The following is a 15,493-nucleotide window of genomic DNA, read 5'->3' as shown; positions in this document are numbered from 1 at the left end:
GACCGACCAAATTATCCCTTATTAGATTGGTGCTAGAAGGAGGGCCCGATGCTTGTACCTTGGTTGAGCAAACTCACTCCCAAGTCGTGCACCTCGGTTATAAGCCTTTGGTACCCATATGGGAGGGAGCAATGATAAGACCAGTTAGTCTCACATTAGTTAAGGAGTATGGGAGCCAAGGACTCATAAGTTTACTGGGTCTCTCTTACCCTTAGAGGCACTTTTTGGAGCTCATATGCTTCGAAAGGATAAAACCATGTGAGTACACATATTGCTGATAATTCCTCGCGAGCCTACGAGCTGCACCAATGGCCGATCGACCAAATTGTCCCTTATTAGATTGGCACTAGAAGGAGAGCCCGATGCCTGTACCTTGTCTGAGCAAACTTACTCTCGAGCCATGCACCTCGATTATAACCCCTTGGCACCCATATGGGAGGGAGCAATGATAACACAAGTTAGTCTCACATTGGTTGAGGAGTATAAGAACCAAGGATTCATAAGTTCACCGGGTCTCCCATATCCTCAAAGTTACTTTTTGGAGCTCACATGCTTCGAAAGGATAAAATCGTGCGAGTACCCTCATTGCTCAAAGTGGATTATTCCTTGCGAACCTACGAGCTGCACCAATGGTCGATCGATCAAATTATCCCTTATTAGATTGGCGCTAGAAGGAGGGCCCGATGCCTGTACTTTGACCGAGCAAACTCACTCTGGAGCCGTGCATCTCGGTTATAAGCCCTTGGCTTCCCTATGAGAGGGAGCATTGATAAGACCAGTTACTCTCACATTGGTTGAGGAGCATGGGAACCAAAGGCTCATAACTTCGTCGGGTCTCTCTTACCCTCACGCTTTTTGGAGTTCACATGTTTAAAGCAGATAATTCTTCGTGAGTCTACGGGCCGTACTAATGACCGACCAACCAAATGATCCCTTATCGGTATCAAAACTAAAAATCGTGAACAGATGCGAAAATAATCAAATAATCCGAGAGATATAAAAGAGATCGAGAGATCGTTGACCTAACTTTCGTCAACCTTTAAAATGTAAGACCTTTGTATACAATTTTGGCAGCACATGATCCCACTAGTTAGCTTGGGGTTTTTAATTGGGTTATTTATATTAGATTTTATTATAGCATCATTCCCTTTACCGAACCATCTCATTCGTATCGCCATAGGTCATAAGCTTTTGATACCCTTTGCTTCATCTATTTGTACTCTTGGATCAAAATAGATTATTTTGGAGTAAAAGCGAGATATTATAAATCACAAGTTTATTTCCCCACCAAAATTTGGCATTTTAGCACAACAGATAACCAATTAATGACATGTCCTACAAATTTAAGCAGTCCCACTCTTAATCTCAACTCTGATTAACAATGATCCCAGACTCACTAAATATAAAAGGAAAATATCCTCACAACAATTGGGTGCATCATACATCATTCTTTAATATTTGTCCTCATATATATATATATAATTTCTTGAAAAAAATTATTTTTTTAAAAATTTTGATAGAGTACCTTTTTTATTTTTTCTCTTAAATATGACATTGCCCTCTTGACCTTCATCTCGCCGGTCATCGCCGATGCCCCCCTTCACCCAAAGTAATATTAGGCCTGTCTCAATCATCACCTTCATCCCACTACTCCTACTCATTATCGTCCATCGTTATTATCGAATAATCTTATCATTCTCATATGGTCCCCCTCAATTTCTTTTTTATCATTAATCTTAGTAAAGGATGGATGTGATCGAAGACCATGAGGGTAAGGATATACGAGTAAGGGGAGAGGGAGAGCTCACCCTTGCTCGTTGATCCCTCTGTTAAGGTGATATAAAAGAGGACAAATCGTGTGCCTTGGTCGTTATTGCTTTTGCCCTCATCGCTCCTCTTCCGTCATTATCAAAATGTCTTGTCATTTCTATCCCCGTCACTAAGTGACATCTCACCCCCTCTTATTCTATTCATCGTTCTAATTTTACTCGTTTCGTCATCGATTTTCGTGAGGAACAAATATAGTTAAGGATTATCGTCCTAATTTTATTATTTTTGTCATTCCTGAGAAACAAATGTAGGTAAGAATTATGAGAGTTATATATATAATTTGGGATATTTTTTTAAGAATATATATATATATATATATATATATATATAACACAGGATGTTTCGGCAGATCTGTAGACGTTCTATTTTAAGCCCGCAAAATTCGAAGGGGGAAAAGTGGAGGCCCGTGTTTTCGAACTCTTTGCTGTGTGTCCTCGCTGTAGAACCCCTCCTTATCGCTCTGTATTGGCAGTCTGCTCCACCCGAGGATGCCCTCCGATCAGTTGTCGCTGGAAGGGGACCACCGGTACGTGAAGATGCAGTCCGAACCGCCTATCGCAGTGCCGTCGTCGCGTTCCTTCCGGCTGCAGGAACACCCGCGGATCTTTGACGAATTGCCCAAGGCGGACATCGTATCTGTGTCCCGGCCCGACGCCAGAGACATCAGCCCCATGCTCCTCTCCTACACCGTCGAATTCCGTTACAAGCAGGTCTAATCCGTTCTTCTCTTGGAATTCCTCGAGTTGGGTGTCTTTTCTGTTTTGAAAAGGTCGTAACTTGCTTGTTTTTAGCTGTAAATTCCAGTGAACTCATGACTTTCGGATGATTCGGTACCAATTTGGTTAGTCTGATGTTTTTCGAAGTTGCTTCTTTTATTTCATTATCGTGGTGGGGCTTGACGGTATTTTTGTTGGGCGGATGACGTGAGGGATTTCTCGATTAGTGCTGCGGAGCGAGAAAACTAGTCTGCTAGTGGAATTAGAAAATATACATATAGGCATGCCTAATTGTTACATCTGCGATGCATCGCGCTAAAGTTGTTTGCGCCTCTTCTTTATGCAAGATAATATTCGCATTTTCTTAATGGTTCTGCCCTATCTTGTTTCACTTTCTATTGGCTTGAGGATGGTGTTTTGCCCCTCATGAATCATGAATAAATTAACATCCTTTTCCTGCTTATACAGATATTCTTAACTTTCACTCGTACTACACTGGAATGAATTGTAGGTCAGCAATAAATTATATGACAAAATTCCTGTCAAATCGAAAGAACCGGAGGATTGAAATCTGGATTTTTCATTTTGGTATTACGTACATTACAATTGCATGTAAGATTGCCAGATTTGTTACATCTTTTATGTAGATATACCTGGTTTATTTCAAAGTGATACTAAAAATTCTTTTAAAGTCTATTTATAGCTTGGGAGCAGTTAAGTAGTGTATCATGTGGGTGGAACATACTGCAGAGTTATGATCTTATATTATTGGATTTACCATAGAATTTGTAGAATAGTATGGTTCTAGAATGGAAACCCATTTTTATGATTACTAAACTGATTTATCCAGGATACCAAAGTTCTAGGCTGATCCTAAAAGTATACCTTCTTAGAAAAAGAACAATATCATTGTTTGCCGGCCAATTTGAATATTAAATCCACTTACACAATTGATGATACTTTACAGATAGTGCTACTCATCTATTTTAATATAGTGACAAGAAATTAACAGTGAACCATTATTGTTCCCAGGTTTTCGGGCCAAGTAGACAGACCTTTTCTCACCATTACGTCAATGACCACATATCATTTCTTACTGTTTCTAACAAAGGGTTCTTTGTGTTTTTTACAGCTCACTTGGCATAACTAATATCAGTCAAATAAGAAACAGTGAGATATTGGGACCAGAGAGAGAGAGAGAGTGCGTGTGTGGTAAGGGTGATTTACCACTTGTATATGTACAAGAAGGAAGCAGTTCCTGCTGCCCTAGAGGCTAGGTTCAATTAAGACCAATATGCCTACTAGCTTGGATCTCTCCCAGTCTCCCTTCTCCTACATTCAGAAGGAGATAATTTGGTTGGACTTAGTTCTACATCTCGTTTTCTTGTGATACTGACCCTTTTTTTTTTGGCTTAATCTGCATTGATAGTTTCGTTGGACATGTTGAAGTCACCTTAGGCTATGAAACCTCATTTTGTTCTTGGTCAGTATTTTTTCTGCGTTTGAAGGTATACCAAACATATTGCAGAAGTCAATTTATTTCTTGATATCTTCTGTTATAGTGTTTTTTACCATTCAATTTTAACAAGAATAATTTTATTATTATTTAATTTTGGCAATAATATCTTTTGTCACTTTCTCATTTTTTTAAAATATGGATAGAACTAGTCAAGTATCAGATGCATTTAGCACACTGAATTAAGTTATATACAAATTTGCACTCTCGATCAGAACAAAATTTTGCTTCTGGAATGGGTTCATGCATGTCGTCCTCATTTAGTGGTTGGGTACTATCAGCTTTGTTGTTGAAAATTATTGGAGAATACTGTTGTTGAAATTAAAAGGTCTGTTGTTTGCATGCTGTGACTGTTCAATGATACCGGACTTGATTTTTCATGTTGTTCCATATATTGTGTGATGTTGGCGGGAATGGTTTTATATTCATAGGCACTCCCCAAATTTAAATTTTGATCTAAAAATCATCATGAACTCAGCCTCGGCAATTTTATTTGTCAGTTCAAATGGCGCTTAGTAAAGAAAGCCTCACAAGTATTATGCCTACATCTTACTTTGGAGAAGCGTGCATTTATTGAAGAACTTCATGAGAAGCAGGAACAGGTGAGTCCAGGGGGTGCATGCTACTTCTTGAATAATATACTCCATGTCCAATATGTTTCCTCACTGGTCCTTGGGAACTAAGGAAAAAGGTAGCAGAAATTCATGATAAAGTTAGAGATAAAGTATAAAAACAAAATTTGGCAATAAGCCATGATATACAAAGTTTCACTTATTTTAAAGCCGAGTTTCAGTTTCTACCTGTGTTTTAAGCTAGTGATCTCAAAAAACATTTCATAATATTTTCTAATATACATTTTCTATTGTGTCTCTGTATCTAATTTGAGTATGTTTTTTTCTCTCCATATCCCAATTCAATATTTATCGATCAGTTGAATATAGACTTAAGCACTTGTGACGCATTAGAAAAGCACTTTAGTCCACTTATTTATATCTGCTTAAGTGAATTTAATGTGAATCTTTCATATATGCTTTAATGAAGGTCAAAGAGTGGCTCCAAAATCTTGGTCTTGGTGAGCGTGTCACGCCTATTGTGCAAGATGATAAGCCTGTTACTTTAGCACAAGAGGAGAACTTGTCTGCTAAAAGCAGGTGGTTGTTGGCATTCCCAATCTCAGTGCCCATTGTATTAGCCTCAAATGACATATATGTACAAGAAGCAACAAATGAGTGATGTTATTGTACTTGATGATGGATAATATTTCATCTTGTTAGGGGAAACTGTGATCTTAAATACAGTTGGATGCACTTGAAAAGTTGAAATGTCTTTCTTGAAGGCTTGATGCCATCTAAATAGATTATTGCAATTTGATTCATGTCCAGTATATTAGCAAATGTCACTACAAAAATTTACTTAGTCTAATTTACTTTTTTGTTGCTTGTTACATCCTTGTTTTGAATGATTACAAATGCGGTACCTGCTTTTAGAAAATCTGAATTCTTGTTCCACCCATTTGTTTTGAATAAGATTTAATACATACAAGCTTGCCCTATAAGTTTGAGGAGAGCAAAATTTTTTACCTGCATTGCATCCTAAAATCCAGATATTACTCTTAATGTACATATATTATAAACTTGGCCTACCTCCTTGATCCTTTTTTATTTGTGTCTATCGAAATCCCAATTATGTTCATTGTTCTACTCCATGAAAACTCTGTTAAAATATTGCCTACTTAAATTAGGTAATATGTATTTTCTAGTGTTACATTTTGTTGGTGCAAGTAATAATTGTACTTATTGAAGGTTCAATGCCTTCGTAAAGAAAGGATGCACTTTTATCACAGACACACATGCACCAAAGCTTGCGCTAGTTACTCTGGATGATCTTTTTATTAGTCATTACTCATTAACCAGATATTTAAAGATGGTTTTAATTTTTGCATGCTTTCTCTCCTTTAGCACATTGGTCCATTTTATTTTTGATATTTTACTGTTCTTGATTTTCAGTACCTCTTCTTGCCAAAAACTTCTCTTTCTTTTTATGTGCATGTATATCAATAGCATATGAAAAGTCACTCTTGAACACCTATGGCTAATGTAATACTTGGTTGTTGTTCAACTTTTCATAGTTTTACTGCAGGTTGATTGTGGCATGCTTGAGTTTGCCATAATTTATCTTGCATGCAAAATTTTCCAATGATAACATATTTAATGGTGTCCACTCAAATGCATAGTTGTGTATTGGATCTAACTGAAATTGATTAATTATTTTTCTGTTAATCCAAGAAATTGTGGTATCTGCCAACTGTTGCCTTTGTTAGTGCTTTGCTGATGCTATTAAATCTTTGTGCAGAGATATACCTTCTAGTGCTGCACTGCCAATAATCCGGCCATCACTGGGGAGACAGCATTCTGTTTCTGACAGGGCAAAAGTGGCTATGCAAGGGTATCTGAATCATTTTCTGGGGAGCTTTGATATTGTAAATTCTCAAGAGGTATTGACTCTTCCAATCATCTTATGGATTAACAGGAACTCATGGCCAAATTATCCTTGTTAATGGGTTAAAAATTCCAAGCTCTTATTGGATATGTGAAAGACTTGTGAAAATTCCAAGCTTTTATTGGATATGTGGAAGACTTGTGAAGCATCATCAAACTATATTCATTATGACTTCATATGTCAGTTACCCATATCATATACTTTTGCAAGTTGCACACACACACACACACATACATAGATATTATATATATATATGTATGTATACATACATATATGTGTTTGTGTGTGTGTGTGTGTGTCAAGGTTCTGAATAGATATATAAATATATATATATATATATGTATGTATGTATATATATATATATATATATATATATATATATATATGTATACATAAATATATATATATGTACATATACATATATGTGTTTGTGTGTGTGTGTGTCTCAAGGTTTTGAATACCATATTATACCGGTGTACCAATCAACTATCGGTACGGTACGTATTGAGTTGTATCAACATATGGTATACTAAAGTGTACCGATATACCGTTCGTACCGGTCCTCTATTGGACTGGTATGTACGGCCCATACCGAGCGGTACGGTACAGTATCACAAACCATGGTGTATAGCTTACACCATTGGTTGGATACTATAGTAAGTGTAATTTTATTTGCTGACAACATTTTATTTTCTTTGATAAAGCCAACATCCTTCAATTGGATATCTGATGAACATGATTTTATTTAGATGGAATAGATCTTGCTCACCATTATATTATACTAATTTTTCAGCATCTGTTGCAGGTTTGCAAGTTCTTGGAGGTCTCAAGGCTAATCGTTTTTGTCTGAGTATGGACCTAAGCTAAAAGAAGATTATGTTACAGTGAGACATTTACCAAAAATTAAAAAGAGCGATGATGATAGAAGTTGTTGTTCCTGCCATTTGTTTTGTTGTTATCATGAGAGCTGGTGAAAGGTATTTTCTATGATCTTGCCAATTTAGAAAGTTTGATTATTTTTAAAAATATTATCATAATATACAAATTGTACTTCTATATTTATAGAATAAAGCTGTTGATTTTCTCTACATATACTAAGATTTATATTGTTATTGATCACATTATTATAGATGCAGTCTCAATTGAAATGGCCTGCAAGTTGTTGTCGCCATGTCCCACAACCCCTAAAATGGTTCAAACTGAAAATTGAACCACGATAGTCTACATAAAATTGGATGTAACTTCATTTTAGATAAACTCATGCTTTAAACTTTGTCAGGTTGGCTACCTCATTCAATTCTCAAATTACAATATGTTTGATGATTTTATATTTACCAGAGCTCTTTGAATTTTTTTTACCTTGATTTTGTTACTAGTATTTCTAGTAATTACATGTTTTGAAGGTTACATGTATTTGAAGTAGATTTATGCTAGACTTGCGTGGATCTGGTACCATAGTGGAAAAGTTAAAGAGGAAATGACTCGATCGGGGGCTAGGGCTTTGATCTAAGCATTAAATCATGATCCTAATATACAAAATGGTACGAAAAGTTTGAATAACAGAACTAACAACTAATTTTGATTGTAGGCTTTGCAGTTACCTAGTAGAGGAGAAACTTGATGTTTTTCTTGAGTTTGAACCTTGGTTTGTCAAGATTTAAATGTTTGAAAGAGACTGAGAGAGATGAAGAGACTTTTGAGAGAGACCAAGTGAAAGAGGGGAGCGAATGATGTGATTTTGGGTGGAAAGAAAAAGAAATAGTTCAGTAGGAATCAGGTGACTAGGCAGTAAGCTTGCTATGATGGAAATCAAAAGACTTTCCATATACATCTACAATTGCCAAACTAACAAAAACTCGAACTATTAAACAAGGTTTGCAGTTTCAGTAACTGGACCTGTGTCGGTTCATGACCAGACCAATCCAATCCATTTAGCATACTGTACCGTGTGTTGGTACGCTGGTATGTATTGGAAAATCTTTGGGGCAGGGAGAGGACAGGAGGAACAAGGGTTGAGAAAGCAAACGAAGAAGGAAGAAGAAAAAGGTGGAGGAAGAAAAAGAAGAAAGAAAAGAGAAATAAGGAAGAAGAGGAAGATGGAAGCAAAAGAAGAAAGAAGCTGAGGAAGAAGATGGAGGAGGAGGAGGAAGCGTACCGGAGCAGAACCACAGGCGGCTAGTGGCGACAAAGGTGAGTGGCAGCTGTTCGGACCTTGTTGCAAGCACGAGAGATCAGGATGCTCCGAACCATAACTATAAGGGAAAATTAATATTATTTATTAGAATGTGATCAAACTGCCTTGTTAGGGTGATTTGTGATCTGGTCCTAGATCAGACGGTAAATACTGCCAAGCTATATTGGACCAGCCAGTTTAGCAAACCTTGCTGTTAAATAACTAACATTTTTGGAGTCACCTTGCATGGGAGACTCGTGGATCAACATGTTATTCAACTCAAAATAGTTAGAAGCAAGGTTTGTAATTTCGTACCGTACCGGAGTTTCAAGTTCAGCTCGGTATGGTATGGTACGAGTATATCGAGTGGTACATTCTGGCGAACTGTTCAGTGTGTATATATATATATATATATATATATATATATATATATATATATATATATATATACTGCTTGTGTGGGAGAAGTTTCTTCTCCCCACGCAAAATAGGGCGGCGAGGCGACGTCGCCTAGTGTTTCTACCTGCGTGGGGAGAAGAAACCGAGGTTTCCTTCTCCCGACGACGCTCGGTTTCTTTTCCCCACGACGTCGCCGAGGCTTCTTCTCCTCGCGCGGATGAGAAGTCACCGACGATGTCGAGGCCTCATTGCCTCAGACGAGGAGGAGGCGACATCTCATCTGCGGCATCCGGCGAGGGAGGGCGGCGACCGATCGGTATCGTCGAGGGAGAGCGGCACAATGACCTGTGTCATGCGTGCTAATGGTTGAATTTACTGCAAAAAAATGAATGGTCAGTATAGTTGTGTCTCCTTTCCTTGTGTTTGTATGGGAGAACATGCTGGAGTTATGAAGTATAAGATCTATTTGCTCGAGGTGCCTTTGTTCATGCTTCAACTATTGATCTATTTGTCATCAAACCTTTCCTGCATGGTGTCCTTGATCTGCATAGACATTCTACCATGCAATTGTTTCTTATAGAAGTGAATTTTCTGTTTTATGACCTGTAGTTGCATAAGGGATGTTTTCTATTTTGCATGATCTTTTTCCTTTTTTCTGAGATATATTATTGCTTGATATTTCTGTTAATGGCATTTGTTTCTCTCAGGTATATGTGCACAGAAAATTGATGATAGTTGATGATCAAGTTGCATTGGTTGGTTCAGCTAATATAAATGATAGAAGCTTGCTAGGATCAAGAGATTCCAAGATTTATTTGACTTTCTATACTTAAAAAAAAATAATGTTTAGAGAAAAATGCTAGTGATATTATGTTACCTAGATTGTCCTAATTCTGTAACTTTACTATTTTCATTGAGAACATGCCTTGAACAATTTTTTTAGTTTTAATCAACAATGTACTTTTCTTGTGGTAATGTATGATGAATACTCTGTAGTTTGTTTCTTGTTCATGTTCATATAATTCGAGTAGTAAAAGATGAATGTTTAATAGATTGTTGTTTGTTCTGTTTTACCTTTTGCATGGTGGCTCTTGAAGGACAAACATAATTTACCTATTGCTAGTAGGTTTATTTTCCATTAAAAATTAGTAGCTTTATTTCTATGATGTGATTGATGGATGTCATATGATTTGGAGGCATTCCTATTGCTAGTAGGTTATGCTGAAACTTTCCCCTTCTTGTAGAGTACCAGCAGACAGCAGTAAGTTATACAAAAATGTATAATAAAAGATAATTATGCCATGGATGTCCATGATGTTGAGCTTTATGTTTAAGTGGGTTTCAGGCATCCAACTGTCAAAAATGATGTTGCTGGAGCTTGTTTCAGTTAGTCGGGTCTGTGCCTCCTGCCTTTTAACTTATTGATGTTTTTATGCTAGGACATTATTTCGTTGTATATGGTTAATTGCTTTTTAACATTGATTTCATTCCCTTTTGATGGTGGCATGCCTTTATTTGCTCAGATCGATGTGCTTATAGAAGATAAAGAATTTGTTGAATCACTTATGGATGGACAATCATGGAAAGCTGGAAATTTTTCTCGTAGTCTTCGCCTCTCACTGTGGCTGGAACACCTGGGTCCCGTGTTGGACAGGTTTGTAAACTTTGGATGCCATTCATAACTTTTTCTTTGGCTCTGATTCTGAGCAATTTTAGTGCTCTGGTTTCAAGATATGTAGTTGCATCCCAAGTCATATCATAATGAGACCATATCTTTGAGTGTTCCTATCTGACACCAAACTACATCGTAATATCCACATATATCTTACAGTGAGCTCCTTTTAATTGTGCGCCACAAGGAAGATGTATCTGGTTTGAAGATAACTTCTTAAATAGAAACTTCACTGTGAGGACAGATGCATCTGGTCAATATTGGAAGATGTGTCTGACACATAAAATTGAATAGAAACATCCTACATGCTTATCAGTTCTTGTGTTTTGTTTTTGAAGTTTATGATTTGCTTCTTGACAGATCAATCAGATTCAGGATCCTGTCGCCGATGCAACATACAGGGACATCCGGATGGCGACTGCTAAGGTGAGGAAACCAAAACCTTGAGTAGAACCCTTTTTTTTAGTGGTAGTTCACTCCATTTCTTTTCTCAAAACATATTGATTACCTTTGCTCATCATCCAGAAGTCATCTTATATTATTCCAATTTCCAAGATTAATTATCATTTGTGCAGAATATTTTCCTTCCACCTCAATATATTATAGTCAAACAAGTGTAGAACAATCATCTTTGGTTTGCGTTTGATGATGCTTGAATTTCAATCCTTCTCTTGTCATGACAGGAAAGTTTTCTTTTTCTTCTTAACATTGCAATATTTAAAAAGCAATACTGAACCTTTCATCATTCTACATTATTAATATCTTAAGCCAAAAGAAATCATGCTAGCTACTACTGGTGGTTCTGGGAGATAATAGCTATAAATGTATACAACTTAATGTGCTTGGTGCTTTTGTTCCGAAATTTGTTTGAGATGACCATACATTTAGCAGTGTTTCATCTTCATTATGCTTGTTCACTTATTTACAAGATGTCACCAAGTCTTGTTGCCAAAAGTGTTGGATGCATTTACGCAGAAGTGGATGTGTTTAAAATTGCTTAATGTTGATGCGACGCAAGTATATCCGGATAGCCAACTAGCAATTTTTTGAACATACATCAGTTTTTGGCTTGGTCTTTTTGTGACAAGTGAGACAGCATTTGAAACAAGCATTCCTCATGAAATTTCTTTATAGAATAAGTGATTTATCTCTTGAACAAGTCAAGATTGACTGTCATGCTGTTTGGCAAGGTTTGACATGCATAGAGTATGGTCCAGACTTAACACGCTATGCAGTGCTCAAATGTGCCAATCATGCTGACACATGACCAACCCAAATTTTGGCTCGTGCAACCCTGCAAATGGAGGGTGGCATTTGGCACAACATACATGTACTGTGACGCTATTAGCATGTACCCATGTGCCCTGAAATGACAATCCTGAAACTCAATTTCATCAAGCAATTCCTTATGGAGTCTAAAGAATGCATATGCCATGGTGCCTATATCTGCTTATCATCTGAGTTGTTTTGCTTTATTTCAATGAGAGGTAATGAATTCTGTTTCTTTGGCAGACTAACACCACGATCTACCGTGATGTCTTTTCATGTGTCCCCAATGATCCTATCCACTCCAGGTACTATTTTATGCTTCAGCTTTCCTATTATATTTCATGCTACTTTCTTTTGGACAACATCAAATATCTTCAGATCTGCTTTCCGGCAAAGCACCAACTACTGCAAGGAGAAAATTGGGCATACAACCATCGATTTAGGAATTGCTCTCGAGAAGCTGGAGGCCTATCAGAATGGAGACATCAAAAACACGGATCCAATGGAGAGAGTACAGTCAGTGAGAGGTCACCTTGTTTCTTTTCCTTTGGATTTTGCACATGTGCAACGAGGATCTGAGGCCGGGTTTCATCAAAGGTGAATTCTAAGCATCTCGAGTGTTCCACTAAGCAGTATATGTTTGTAAAATTGAAGGTTGTGCACATGCATTATTACACAACCACATTGATGTTAATGAACATGTCAAGCATTTGTAACAATATAAAAGAATAAAAAAGGTGAGGCTCCTTGAAGGAGCAAAACATAATGATTCGTTGATTCGTTTATTCGTTTCTAGCGAAAATAAAAAAGAGTTTTTTGTTCTTAATCGACGTTTCCTCATTTTTTATGGAAATTGTGTATGCTGGCATCCGGTCTTCATGTTACTTTTTTTTTTTTTTTTTTTTCAAATACCTCATTATATATATTGAAATTTTTCTACAACATTTGGAAACTGTGCATCTGAGTTTTCTAACTTTTTTTGGGGAAAAATGGTATGATTGCTCACATAGATCTTCCATTAGGTTTGAGTGATAAAGGTTTTATCAAATTTTACACTAACATAAATCTAAACAAGAACATTATGGTTTTAGCAAGGATAAAAGTGTCTACTGTCAATGATTTATTAAGAGGATATGAGGGTGATATTTTTGGTAATTTTAGGGCTCTTTAAACTTGTTTTGAACTACTTGGATGGATTGGTCATTTAAATTTGGACTGTCTTTGCTGCTGCTCAATGGCATAGCATTGCCTTGTGATTCTTGTTGTTAAGGTTCCTACCCAATAATTATCATCAATGAATACAACCTTAGAATTTGAGTTCAATATATATTGCACGATTTTGAATTAGTACTTGTGTTTCCACTATGCTGAGTTGACTTGTAATGGTGGTTTTTTCTAATACATTATTATAATGTAATAATAATAATAATAATTCATACAGACATATTAATTGCAAGAAATCATATTCAATATTGACCCTTTTTAATCATTTTGATAAGGGTGAATGTTTTTCCTACAACTCATCGCAGTCGATCTTCAAACGATTCTTTCCCCAAAAGAAAATTTTCTTTTTCTTTTTCTTTTAATTTTCTTTACCCCTTGTCATTGGTTGATTCGGAAGTGTGGCTAAGTCGACAGCATATAACCCATCTTATGATGGTACAGTCGGCTCGCTTGAAGACGACGTGACGACCCTCTCGTTGGCACCGTCGTCTATCTCGGAACAATACGATCAACCGGTATACCCTCACCTTGGGAATGATACTGTCAATCTTGACCACCCTGTTGCGACTCAGCACAATCGTCTCGGAGCAGTGTCATCTTGACAACGTGCATTGCTGAACGCGTGTCTATCCCAACAAATCGTGACCAACATTAGAGAAGGCAGCCAACTTGCGAAGGAACCCTTCGACTAACTTGACGGTGTTATCAACTTGGAAGGACGGCTGGTATGACTGTCCTAAATATATGATTAAGCTGTTGATGATGATGATGATGTGATCGACTTTGAAGGCACGATCATCTTAGAGGTGTACCAAAGTATCAACGTGGAATATTTATATTATACTATTTAACTATGCTTAGGTGGCACTATTATATCGTTATATTAATTAGGTATGCTTTCTTCTTTTATTCTGTAAGTATAAAAATTATAATTTTATTATTTTTAACAACAGTGGAAAAAATTTTAATCTCAAAAACTAAAATAAATAATAACATATAAGATCATAATTATGTGCCTTTTGATTTAAAAAAAAGATATCTGATCCGAGAATATAATCCGTAATTCCTCTTTTCTTATCAAGACCATAATAATAAGTTGTAGGATAATGACTAAGAAACAATAAGATTTATAGTTTCTAGATTTCTTGTTATTCATAGATAAGAATAAAAAATCTATAATAAATAATTAGAAGAGTGTTTTTCATCAAAATATCTTTTAAAAATTATAATCAAAATCTAATTAAATATATAATATATCTTATTTAATTAAATAAGATTATATAATCTAACTTCCTTTATCTTCCGTAGACATGTCCTTTATACATATATACAATTTGGTGAAAGCTTTCCTGTCAACACTAATTTTCCATTTGTCCTTTATACATATATACAATTTGGTGAAAGCTTTCCTGTCAACATAATTTTCCATTTTTGGGAAGCCATTTAGGCAACATATTTAATTAAAACTAACTAAATATGATCACATATTTATTTATTTTTTTAATAACATATAATAAATATTTAAAATATTAAAACTAACTAAAACATACAAGTTTTGTTAAAAAATAATAATAATAATATCAACCAATATTATAAATATAAATATTTATAGAGGTATTAATTATACTCATGGATATAGGTATCCATGCGGACCTACTCCCAATATAATAGGAATAAATAAATAAATAAATAAATAGTGATGAAGGGTATTTTTATTACTCGCATGGTTATGAGACGAGAACGAATAAAGAACTCATTGCTTTTCTTGATACTCACTTATCAATATGTGAATTAAGATATTGGGCTCCTACGTTGGGTGAGCCAATCATCCACTCAATTCAAATCAGATTGGATTGAGCCTTAGTTGAGTTAATCGTAAATCAATTACGAGTTATTTGATTCAATTGAACAAGATGATATACTATCAATAGATATTATTGTTTATATTTATATATAATTATATTTAAATATTTGTATGACATATAAATTATATAATAATAATAATTATTATTATTTATAAATTCTGATATTATTAATTAGTTTTGATCAATATATTTATTTTTTAAAAATTAATTATGAGAATGTGAAGCACCCATAATTTCTTACCTCAAATGGGGATTTCCCAACCTATCTAAATAGAGAATGGGATGGGGATTGGGATTGGGATTGGGGATGAGAGATGGTACGAGCGAAAC

General features: G+C 35.8%; 1 protein-coding gene across 2 annotated transcripts; it reads left to right on the top strand.

Annotated features, from left to right (window-relative positions):
• The first annotated feature begins 2,183 nt into the window (after positions 1–2,183).
• On the top strand, positions 2,184–12,840 carry LOC135596952 (phospholipase D zeta 1-like). 2 transcript variants are annotated; one of them, XM_065089267.1, is made up of 9 exons: positions 2,184–2,540; positions 4,563–4,664; positions 5,104–5,213; positions 6,415–6,556; positions 7,367–7,538; positions 10,378–10,528; positions 10,657–10,787; positions 11,166–11,231; positions 12,318–12,840. In XM_065089267.1, the coding sequence occupies exons 1-5, from the start codon at positions 2,319–2,321 to the stop codon at positions 7,409–7,411; spliced, it is 621 nt and encodes a 206-aa protein (XP_064945339.1). In that variant the 5' UTR covers positions 2,184–2,318; the 3' UTR covers positions 7,412–7,538; positions 10,378–10,528; positions 10,657–10,787; positions 11,166–11,231; positions 12,318–12,840. The 2 variants fall into 2 exon arrangements, with proteins under 2 accessions (XP_064945339.1, XP_064945338.1); XM_065089266.1 differs by lacking the exons at positions 2,184–2,540; positions 4,563–4,664; positions 5,104–5,213; positions 6,415–6,556; positions 7,367–7,538 and having other exon boundaries at positions 9,178–10,528.
• Positions 12,841–15,493: the final 2,653 nt, after the last annotated feature.

Source organism: Musa acuminata, chromosome BXJ1-11 (genome assembly GCF_036884655.1).
Source record: "Musa acuminata AAA Group cultivar baxijiao chromosome BXJ1-11, Cavendish_Baxijiao_AAA, whole genome shotgun sequence".
Classification (NCBI taxonomy): domain Eukaryota; kingdom Viridiplantae; phylum Streptophyta; class Magnoliopsida; order Zingiberales; family Musaceae; genus Musa; species Musa acuminata.
The sequence above is the reverse complement of the archived record's forward strand: the minus strand, read 5'-3'. Positions and strand labels throughout refer to the sequence as shown.